Source organism: Choloepus didactylus, chromosome X (genome assembly GCF_015220235.1).
Source record: "Choloepus didactylus isolate mChoDid1 chromosome X, mChoDid1.pri, whole genome shotgun sequence".
Classification (NCBI taxonomy): domain Eukaryota; kingdom Metazoa; phylum Chordata; class Mammalia; order Pilosa; family Megalonychidae; genus Choloepus; species Choloepus didactylus.
The window spans coordinates 84,287,383-84,299,752 of record NC_051334.1 but is presented as its reverse complement, the minus strand read 5'-3'; the positions used below and the strand labels follow the sequence as shown (position 1 = coordinate 84,299,752).

The 12,370-nt window shown below is 35.4% G+C and overlaps 1 protein-coding gene across 1 annotated transcript; it reads left to right on the top strand.

Moving 5' to 3' along the window:
* Positions 1-10,448: 10,448 nt before the first annotated feature.
* Positions 10,449-10,970, top strand: LOC119523795 (proteasome maturation protein-like). Its single transcript, XM_037822603.1, has one exon. The coding sequence runs from the start codon at positions 10,449-10,451 to the stop codon at positions 10,872-10,874; it is 426 nt and encodes a 141-aa protein (XP_037678531.1). The 3' UTR covers positions 10,875-10,970.
* The last annotated feature ends 1,400 nt before the right edge of the window (positions 10,971-12,370 follow it).

The following is a 12,370-nucleotide window of genomic DNA, read 5'->3' as shown; positions in this document are numbered from 1 at the left end:
ATAACTGAAATGGTCAATCTGTAACCCATAACATTATTTGAAATTTGCTCTACAGCTACTTATTAAATTGTTCTTTGAAATTTATCATCTTTCTGTATATAACATATTTCACAATAAGGAAAGAACTGAAACTGTGGAACTTTAACCCATAACATTCTTTGAAATCACCTATATAATGACTTGCTAAATTGTACTTTGAAAGTTATCACCTTTCTGTGTATATGTTGTATTTCACAATAAGGATATAACAGCAATTGTGGAACTGTAACCCATAACATTCTTTGATATTTGCTAACTACTTATTAAATAGTACTTTGAAAGTTATCACTGTTATGTATATATGTTAAATTTCACAATAAACTGTATGAAAATGATCTTCAATATGCAAAATGAGCTAAAGGAAAATGAGAAAGGTGTGAAAGATATCAGTAAAAAAATATATGAACAAAATGAGGATATAAATAAAGAGATGAAAATTATGGTAAGGAACCAAAGAAAAATGCTAGAATGAAGGCCAAAATAACTGAAAGGAAAAATTCCCTGGAGGCTTTCAAAAGCAGATTGGAGCTTGAAGAAAAATGGATCAGTGAACTGGAATATAAGGAAACTAAAATTATTCAGGCTGAGGATCATAGAAAAAAGTGAGGAAAAATGAACAGAGACTAAGAGAGCAATGTATATATTAGGGAAGCCCCAGAAAGAAGAGAGTCAGAAAAGAAAAGGAGGAACATACAAAGAAATGTACCAAATTTAATGAGAGAAATTAATATACCCATTCAAGAATACCAGCAAACCCCAAATGAATAACATCAAAGTGATCCATGTTGAGACACATTATAACCAAACTGTCAAATGACAAGAACTAAGAGAGAAACCTGAAAGTTGAAAGAGAGAAACAATGCTTCAAGTAAAAGGGAGCTCAAGTATTTTATGTACTGATTTCTTATCAGAAAATATGGATGCAAGAAGATAGTGGGATAAAATATTTAAAGTGCTGAAAGAAAATAATTGGCAATGAAGTATTACATGGCTGGTGATACAGTATTTCAAAAATGAAAGAGTAGTTAAGACATTCCTAATTTAAAAAAACTCAGGAAGTTCATAACAACTAGATCTTTCTTAAAAGTAGTGCTAGGCAGAGGATCTAAGATGGTGGCATAGACAGGAGTGGAAATTAGTTACTCCCCCTGGAACAACTAATAAAAAACCAGGAATAACTATTAATAACCCAGAATAACTGTGGAGGGGACAAACGTGACTGTCCACTCTTCATACACCAACCTGATTTGGGAGGAATGCCTGAGATCACAGCATAAAATCTGTAAGTAAAAACTGCAGATCCAAGCTGGAAGACTCCTCCCCCCACAGCCAGAGCTGCAAAGCCTCATTGTGCCAGAGAGAAGCTCTCTCCCAGCAAGTGAATATAGCTCAGCTGAGTTCCAACTGAGGTTTAAATTAGTGAATGTGAACTGCTCACTATGAGCTATGAGTTCCCAACAAGCAGACAGAGGCTTTGGGTAATGACTGACCTTGGAGAGCCAGAGGGTCACTGTGGACTAGCCCTGAAGGGGAATTTCTGTCCCTGTTTTGGCTCAGTGGAGAAAGCCTCAGCCATTTTTGGTTCCCAGTGCTCTGACCCAGACAAGGGTGGAGATAGCACAGTCAGAGAGAGACCACTGAAATGCTCATGACCTCTCCCTAGGGGGTCTATCTTCTCTAAGAGGAAAAGAGTGGGGCCCAGCTCTACTACCTGCCTTCCATGCAGAACCAGACCCCAGAATCTGGAGGAAAACAGCCACAGGCCACATCTCCTTACACCAGACTGGAATTACAGGCTGACAGGCACCACCTGCTGGGCAGAAAAGTGCAGTGACTTGAGGCATCACAGGTGTACCAATTTTCTAAGACACACCCTCAGGGAAACTGGATACTGAAGATTTCTTCCTTCTGGGACCTAAGCCACTTCTGGTCTGGGAAAACCTGATTGAGGTAACCAAGGAAACCATGCCTATACAACAGAAAACTACAACCTACACTAAGAAAAATGAAGTTATGACCCAGGCAAAGGAACAAACTTACACTTCAACTGAGATACAGGGATAGAAACAACTGATAATCAGTCAATTCAAAAAGTTTAGGGAAGATATGGTGAAAGAGCTGAACTGTATAATGAAAACACTTGGCATACATAAGGTAGAAGTTGAAAGTTCGAAAACCAACTGACAAAATGTATGGAAATGAAAGGCACAACACAACAGATGAAAAACACAATGGAAACATACAACAGAAGATCTGAAGATGCAGAAGAAAACACTCAGGAACTGGAGAAAAAGGCACCTGAAAGCATATACAAAAAAGAACAGATAGAGAAAAGAATGGAAAAATATGGGCAATGTCTCTGCGAACTTAAGTACCAAATGAAAAGCAATAATTTACCTATCATTGGTGACCCAGAAGGAGAAGAGAAGGGAAAAGGGGCAGAAGCAATAATAGAGGAAATAATCAATGAAAATTTCCCATCTCTTATGAAAGACAAAATTACAGATCCAAGAAGCAGAATGTACCCCAAACAGAATACATCTGAATAGACATATGCCAAGACATTTGATAATCAGATTATCAACATCAAAGATAAAGAGAGAATCCTGAAAGCAGCAAGAGAAAAGTGATCCATCATGTACAAAAGAAGCATGATAAGACTATTCTGTTGAGAAATAGAATACATGGAGGCAAGAAGGAAGTGGGATGGCATATTGAAGATACTGAAAGAGAAAAACCACCAACCAAGAATCCTATATCTGGCAAAACTATCCTTCAGATATGAGGGAGAGCTTAAAATATTCTCTTACAAACAGACAATGACAGAGTTTGCAAACAAGATACCTGCTCTACAGGAAACAATAAAGGAAGCACTGCAGACACAAAGGAAAAGACAGGACTGAGAGGTTTGGAAAACAATTTTGGGAGATAGTAACACAGCAATGTAAGTACACTGAGAAAGATGGCTGTGAATATGGTTGAAAGAGGAAGGCTGGGACCATGTGGGACACCAGAACAAAAGATGAACGATAAAGACTGGGACTGTGTAACTCAGGAAAACCTAGGGTGCACAGTGATTGTAATAAAAGATACAAATATGTTTTTACATGAGGTAGAACAAATGAATGTCAACATTGCAAGGTGTTAAAAATAGGGTGGGAGGAGATGATCTAAGATGGTGGCATAGAGAGGAGTGGAAGCTCAGTAGTCCCCCGGAACAACTGAAAAAAAACCCAGAAACAACTAGTAAATAATCCAGAATAACTGTGGGGTGACAAAAGTGACTGTCCACTCATCATACACCAAACTGAATTGGGAGGAATGCCCAAGATCACAGCATAAAATCTGTAAGTAACAACTGCAGATCCAAGTCAGAAGACCCCTTCCCACACAACGTGAGCTGCAAATCTTCATGATGCCAGAGAGAAGCTCTCTCCCAGCAAATGAATATAGCTCAGCTGAGCTCCAACTGGGGTTTTAATTAGTGAGTGTGAACTGCTTACTATGAGGTAGAAATCCCCAACAAGCAGACAGAGGCTTTGGGTGATGACTGACCTTGGAGAGCTCGAGGATCACCTCAGACTAGTTCTGAAGGTGACTTTCTGTTTCTTTTTCAGCTCAGTGGAGAAAGCCTCAGCCATTTTCAGTTCCAAGTGCTGTGACCCAGACAAGGCAGAGAGAGACCATTGAAATGCTAATGACCTCCCCATAGGGGGTCTATCTTCTCTAAGAGGAAAAGGGTGGGGCCCAGCTCTACTACCCAGCCTTCCATTCAGAACTAAACCACAGAGCCTGGGAGAAAACAGCCACACCTCCTTACACCAGTCAAGAATTACAGTCTAACAGGTGCCACCTGCTGGGCAGAAAAGCACAGTGACCCGAGGCATCACAGGGTGTACCAACTTTCTAAGACAAACCCTCAGGGAAACTGGATACTGAATATTTCTTCCTTCTGGGACCTAAACCTCTTCTGGTCTGGGAAAACCTGATTGAGGTACCAAGGAAACCATGCCTAGAAAACAGAAAACTACAACCTACACTAAGAAAAATGAAGTTATGGCCCAGTCAAAGGAAGAAACTTACACTTCAACTGTGATACAGCAATTGAAACAGCTAATAATAAGTCAATTCAGAAAGTTTAGGGAAGACATGGTGAAAGAGCTGAACAGCATAATGAAAACACAGGATGCAAATAAAGTAGAAATTGAAAATTCAAAAAACCAACTGGCAAAATCTATGGAAATGAAAGGCACAACAAAACAGATGAATGACACAATGGAAACATACAACAGCAGATCTCAAGAGGCAGAAGAAAACACTCAGGAACTGGAGAACAAAGCCTACACACAAAAGAACATATAAAGAAAAGAATGAAAAAAATATGAGCAACATCCCTGGGAACTTAAAGATAAAATGAAAAGCAAGAATTTATGTGTCATTGGTGTCCCAGAAGGAGAAGAGAAGGGAAAGAGGCAGAAGCAATAATCAATAAAAATTTCCCATCTCTTATGAAAGATATAAAATTATGGATCCAAGAAGCACAGAATACCCCAAACAGAATAGATCTTAATAGGCCTATGCCAAGACACTTGATAATCAGATTATCAAACATCAAAGATAAAGGGAGGATCCTGAAAGCAGCTAGAGAAAAGCAATCTATCACATACAAAGGAAGCCTGATAAGACTATGTGTGGGTTTCTCAATAGAAACCATGGAGGCAAGAAGGAAGTGGGGTGACGTATTTAAGATACTGAAAGAGAAAAACCACCAACCAAGAAGCCTGTATCTGGTGAAACTATCCTTCAAATATGAGGGAAAGCTTAAAATATTCTCTGACAAACAGACAATGACAGAGTTTGTGAACAAGATACCTGCTCTACAGGAAACACTAAAGGAAGCACTGCAGACAGAAAGGAAAAGACAGGAGTGAGAGGTTTGGAAAACAATTTTGGGAGATAGTAGCACAGCAATGTAAGTACACTGAACAAAGATGACTGTGAATATGGTTGAAAGAGGAAGGCTGGGACCATGTGGGACACCAGAACAAAAGACGAATGATAAAGACTGGGACTGTGTAACTCAGGGAAACCTAGGGTGCTCAATGATTGTAATAAAAGGCACAAATATGTTTTTACATGAGGTAGAACAAATGAATTTCAGCATTGCAAGGTGTTAAAAATAGGATGAGATTGGGGGAAAATACAATCAATGCAAACTAGAGGCTAGAATTAACAGAAACATTGTATTATGCTTCCTTTAACGTAACAAAAGCAATATACCAAAACTAAATGAATATGGGGGTTGGGGAATAGGGGAAGGTTATGGGACTCCTGGCATTGGTGATGTTGTCTGACTCTTAATTCTACTTTAGGTTAATGCTACCTTTCCTTTTGTCACTTTCTAGCTATCAAGTTTTTTTATTTGTTTGTTTTTCTCTCTTTCCCTTTTCTTTTTCTTTTGCCTCTCTGCCTTCTTTGACTCTTCCTCTGTCTTTGTGGAAGAAATGGAGATGTCCTTATATAGAGAGTGGCAATGATGCTCAATACATAAGTATGGGACTATATGGGGAACCAATGATTGTTTACTTAGGATGGAATGTAGAGTGTTTGAACAAAACCATCTTAAAAGAAATGGGTTGATGAAGAAAACTTGAGGGCACTATATTGAATGAAATAAGACAGGCACATAAAGGCAAATATTTCAGAGTCTCACTGATATGACCTAATTATATTACATAAACCCATGGACATGAAATATAAGTTACCAGGATATAGAAATGAGGCTAAAGCATGGGGAGCAGTTGCTTATTATGAGCAGAATATTCAACTAGGGTGAACTTAAATGTTTGGAAATGGACAGGGGTGATGGTAGCATGTTATGAGAGTAACAGTGCCGAAAGGTATGTGAAGGTGGTGGAAAGGGTAAGCTCAGAGTCACGCATGTCACCAGAAGGAAAGTTGGAGGTTAAAAGATGGGAATGAATAAAACACTGAATCTTGTGGTGGACAATGTTCATGATTAAGTATACAAATATTAGAAATCTCTCTCATGAACTAGAACAAATGTATGTCACTATAACTAGAAGTTAATAATAGGCATATAGGGAAAAATATATGCCTGTTGCAAACCATATACTACAATTAGTAGTATTTTAACATTCTTTCATCAACAGTAACAAATGTACTATATCAAAGCTATGAATCAATAATGGAGGGGGCATGGTTAGGGGTATGGGAAGATCTGAGTTTCCTTTTTTTTGTCTTTATTTCTTGTCTGGAGTAATGAAAATGTTCTAAAAATTGAAAAAAATTTAATTGTGTTGATGGATGTACAGCTGTATGGTGGTGCCATGGGCAATTGATTGTACACTTTGGATTTTTGGATAGTTGTATGGTATCTGAACAAGCTCAATAAAAAAATAATAAATAAATAAATAAATAAAAATTAAAAAAAAAGACACGATTCCTGGTCATGTGGAGTCAACCATTCTAGTACAAATAGACTAAAAATATATATTTTCTTGTATATATATGTAAATATATATGTAAAATTGATACAGGTTCATGTTGTAATAAGTACCGATAAATAACTAAGGAGTTAAAAAAACAAAAAAATAGGGTGGGATTTCGGGGAAAATACAATGAATGCAAACTAGAGACTATAATTAACAGAAACATTGTATTATGCTTCCTTTAATATAACAAAGGCAATATACCAAAGCTAAATGCATATGGGGGGTGGGGAATAGGGGAGGGTATGGGAGTCCTGGCATTGGTGATGTTGCTTGACTCTTTATTTTACTTTAGGGTAATGCTATCTTTCCTTTTGTCATTTTCTAGCTATCAAGTTTTGTTTTTTGTTTTGTTTTGTTTTGTTTTTCTCTCCTTCTCTTTTCTTTTTGCTTCTATGCCTTCTTTGACTCTTCATCTTTGTGGAAGAAATTGAGATGTCCTTATGTAGAGAGCAGTGATGGTGCTGAATACATAAATATGTGACTATACAGGGAACAAATGATTGTTTACTTAGGATGGAATGTATGGTGTGTGAAGAAAATCATCTTAAAAGAAATGGGTTGATGAAGAAACCTTGAGGTCACTATATTGAGTGAAATAAGACAGACAAACCAAAGGCAAATATTTCAGGGTCTCACTGATATGAACTAATTATAATATGTAAACTCATAGACATGAAATATAAGATACCAGAATGTAGAATGAGGCTGAAGAATGGGGAGCGGTTGCTTATTATGAGCAGAACGCTCAGCTAGGGTGAACTTAAATGTTTGGAAATGGACAGGGGTGATGGTTGCATGTTATGAGAGTAACAGTGCCGAAAGGTATGTGAAGGTGGTGGAAAGGGTAAGCTCAGAGTCACGCATGTCACCAGAAGGAAAGTTGGAGGTTAAAAGATGGGAATGAATAAAACACTGAATCTTGTGGTGGACAATGTTCATGATTAAGTATACAAATATTAGAAATCTCTCTCATGAACTAGAACAAATGTATGTCACTATAACTAGAAGTTAATAATAGGCATATAGGGAAAAATATATGCCTGTTGCAAACCATATACTACAATTAGTAGTATTTTAACATTCTTTCATCAACAGTAACAAATGTACTATATCAAAGCTATGAATCAATAATGGAGGGGGCATGGTTAGGGGTATGGGAAGATCTGAGTTTCCTTTTTTTTGTCTTTATTTCTTGTCTGGAGTAATGAAAATGTTCTAAAAATTGAAAAAAATTTAATTGTGTTGATGGATGTACAGCTGTATGGTGGTGCCATGGGCAATTGATTGTACACTTTGGATTTTTGGATAGTTGTATGGTATCTGAACAAGCTCAATAAAAAAATAATAAATAAATAAATAAATAAAATTAAAAAAAAAGACACGATTCCTGGTCATGTGGAGTCAACCATTCTAGTACAAATAGACTAAAAATATATATTTTCTTGTATATATATGTAAATATATATGTAAAATTGATACAGGTTCATGTTGTAATAAGTACCGATAAATAACTAAGGAGTTAAAAAAACAAAAAAATAGGGTGGGATTTCGGGGAAAATACAATGAATGCAAACTAGAGACTATAATTAACAGAAACATTGTATTATGCTTCCTTTAATATAACAAAGGCAATATACCAAAGCTAAATGCATATGGGGGGTGGGGAATAGGGGAGGGTATGGGAGTCCTGGCATTGGTGATGTTGCTTGACTCTTTATTTTACTTTAGGGTAATGCTATCTTTCCTTTTGTCACTTTCTAGCTATCAAGTTTTGTTTTTTGTTTTGTTTTGTTTTGTTTTTCTCTCCTTCTCTTTTCTTTTTGCTTCTATGCCTTCTTTGACTCTTCATCTTTGTGGAAGAAATTGAGATGTCCTTATGTAGAGAGCAGTGATGGTGCTGAATACATAAATATGTGACTATACAGGGAACAAATGATTGTTTACTTAGGATGGAATGTATGGTGTGTGAAGAAAATCATCTTAAAAGAAATGGGTTGATGAAGAAACCTTGAGGTCACTATATTGAGTGAAATAAGACAGACAAACCAAAGGCAAATATTTCAGGGTCTCACTGATATGAACTAATTATAATATGTAAACTCATAGACATGAAATATAAGATACCAGAATGTAGAATGAGGCTGAAGAATGGGGAGCGGTTGCTTATTATGAGCAGAACGCTCAGCTAGGGTGAACTTAAATGTTTGGAAATGGACAGGGGTGATGGTTGCATGTTGTGGGAATAACTAACAGTGTTGAAGGTGTGTAGTTGGTGGAAAGGGTAAGCTCAGAGTTACACATGTCACCAGAAGGAAAGTTGGAGGTTAAAAGATAGGAATGTATAAAATAGTGAATCTTGTGGTGGACAATGTCCATGATCAACTATACAAATATTAGAAATCTCTCTCATGAACTAGAACAAATGTATGACACTATAGCTAGAAGTTAATAATAGAGAGGCATACAGGGAAAAATATGTACCTATTGCAAACTATATACTACAGCTAGTATTATTTTAACATTCTTTCAGCAACAGTAACAAATGTACTATACCAAAACTATGAATCAATAATGGAGGGGGGCATGGTTAGTGGTATGGTAGGATCTCAGTTTCTTTTTTTTATTTTGTCTTTATTTCTTTTCTGGAGTAATGAAAATGTTCTAAAAATTGTGTTGTTGGATGCACAGATGTATGATGGTACCATGGGCAATTGATTCTACACTTTGGATCCTTAGGTAGTTTTATGGTATGTGAACAATCTCAATTACATGTGTATATATATATATATGTATATATATATATAAATATATGCTAAAAGGAAGACTTCAGATTGAAATTAAAGGATGGAAGATACTAGAATGAAGCACCCTAAAGAATAAATATCCTGGTAAGATAACCAACCTGCAAGTATCAATACCATTACTATTGTATTGATTTTTGGGTATGTAAAAACACTTTTCATTACTTAAATATCTAAAATGCAAATGTATAAAATATAATAAAAAATCTAGGGTTTTGAATGCCTAATATACAAATATATAACCTGTGAGAAGAACAACAAAAAAGTGGGTTATGGAGAGGTTAGGAGCATAGTTTGGGTATGCCATTGAAGTTAAGACGGTACCAAATCATTTGAGATTGTTATAGTTAGGATGCTAAAATTAAGCCCCATGGTAACCACAAAGATAATATCTGTAAAACATACAAGTAGGAAATGAGAAGGGGATCAAATTATACACTACAGAAGATCAAATAAATATGAAGTTAGGCAGTAATGGAAGAATTGAGGGTCAAAAATGGTGCAAGACTTACAGTGACCAATTTGGAAAATTGCATAATAAAGTCCTACATTATCAGAAGTTACTTTGAATGTAAATGTATTAAACTTGCCAGTCAAAAGCAGAGATTGCCAGAATAGAAAAAAATCATGACCCATCTACATGCTGTTTACAAGACACCCACTTTAAATTCAGACACATGTATGTAGAAAGTGAAAGGATGGAAAACTATATACCATGCAAACAATAACCAAAAGTGTGGGGGAAGCTATAATAACATCAGATATAATAGGCAAGTAAAAAACAGTTCCAAGGGGCAATGATACTCATTATGTATAGGTAAAGGGTTCAATTGCAAAAGAAGAAGCAACAATTATAAACATATATGCATATGCACCTGACAGCAGAGCTCCCAAAATATATGAAGCAAGGCAGATAGTTCTGCATTAATAGTGGGAGACTTTAATACAACACTTTCAATAATGGATAGAAAATCTCAACAGAAGATAAATAATGCACTCAAATATTTCAACAATACTCTAAACCAAATAGACCAATAAGAGAAAAATATGGTCATTATATAAGAATAAAGAGGGTGCAGACAGCGGGCTGAAGATGAATGCCAGAGGACTTGGATCTCAGCTAAAGGACAGTATTCCAGTTACTGAACTTTCAGCAAGTGGCCCTTTTGAAAGTCAAGATCTTCTTCGGAGAGGATTTCCTTGTGTGAAAAATAAACTTTTTCCTAGTCATCCTCTTGAATTATCAGAAAAGAATTTCCAGCTCAACCAAGATAAAATGAATTTTTCCACATTGAGAAACATCCAGGGTCTGTTTGCTCCACTAAAATTACAGATGGAATTCAAGGCAGTGCAGCAGGCTCAGAAGCTTCCATTTCTTCTGAGCTCAAACTTTTCACTGAATATTTTGCAGGGTAATGCTAAGACTATTGGATTTGAAGATATTCTTAATGATCCATCACAAAGTGAAGTAATGGGAGAACCACACTTGATGGTTGAACATAAACTTGGTTTACTGTAACACAGTTGTGCTGTTAATGAAAATAGGGACTGCATCTTGTTTATAGTTGTCTTTCTACTATAATTTGATGTATACAACATTAAAAGTACTGACACATGAGAATTTTTGCCTAAATAATATCAGTGATCATTTGAAATTATTTGGTTCTTTGGTTCATGGTCATGTGACAATTGAAAACACTAAAGGAAGACAATTTTAAAGCTAGTTCTATATTAAAACATTGGCCTTCTAAGTCCTTAAAAACTCATTGCTAATGAATAATATAAATCTGCCTGCAAGTTCCAAATAAACCCATTTTCTAGGTATTCCTTAAATTTAATTTGAAATAGTCATTATCCATATCTAAATGTACAGCCTTCATAGTAGCATCTTTCAGAATAAATAATTGTAATTGATTTCACTGGCAACTTCAAATTAAGAGCAGAATAAGATGTTTATACTTTATCCTGTTTCAGTATCAGCCATTAATACTCATAAGAATATATGCTTTATTGATAACTATTTTAAATTACAATCATTCTTTGATTCTTTCAAGTTGAAAACTGTAAGTTCAGAGGTTTTGATTTTGGTCTTGTCTTTAAAGTGAAAAAATTAAAAAGTAACCAGCAGAAGTATATTGACCTGTGGTTCTTCATAGATTTGATAATATATTAATATATATTTAATATGTTATTAAGTAATATTGTTAAAAGTAAGCCTCATCTTTCCTTGTTATTGCTTTATATATCATATGACGCTTAAATTTTAAAAATCACAACCTTCATAAATACTCACACAATAATTTCTTTAAAAATTTTCACCATGCTTGTTCTTTCTTACAAGGTATCCTTTATGAATCTGGTACACAAAAATTAAAGATTTTTAGAACATTAAAAAAAAGAAGAAAGAGGTCAATTCAACCAGAATACTTAACAATTATAGATATATATGTACCTATTGGCAGAGCCCCAAAACATATGAAGCAAATAGAAAGGAGAAATAGTTCTACATTAATTGTATGAGACTTCAATATATCACTTTCAATAATGAAAAGAACATTTGATACTCTAAAAATGGTAGACCTAACAGATATATATATAGAACAATTCACCCCACAACAGCAGAATACACATTCTACTCTAGTGCATATGGATCATTCTCCAGGACAGACCATATTCTAGGTCACAAAACAAGACCCAATAAGTTCAAAATTACTGTAATCATACAATGTAACTTCTCTTATATCAATGGAATGAGTCTAGAAATAGCAGAGGGAGAACTTGAAAATTCATAAATATGTGGAAATTAAGCTGCATAATTTCAAACAGCCAATGGATCAAAGAAGAAATCAAAAAACAAATTAAAAAATATCTTGAGGTGAATGAAAATGAAAACACAGCATACCAAAAAATATATAGGATGCACCAAAGGCAGTGCTAAAAGGGAAATTTATAACTCTAAATGCTTACATTAAAAAAGAAGAAAGATCTCAAATCAGAGACCTAACTTCACAACTG

What these genes read in the sequence shown, in the direction of transcription:
- LOC119523795 (XM_037822603.1), top strand. Translation starts at nt 10,449, where the DNA reads ATGAATGCCAGAGGACTTGGATCTCAGCTAAAGGACAGTATTCCAGTT.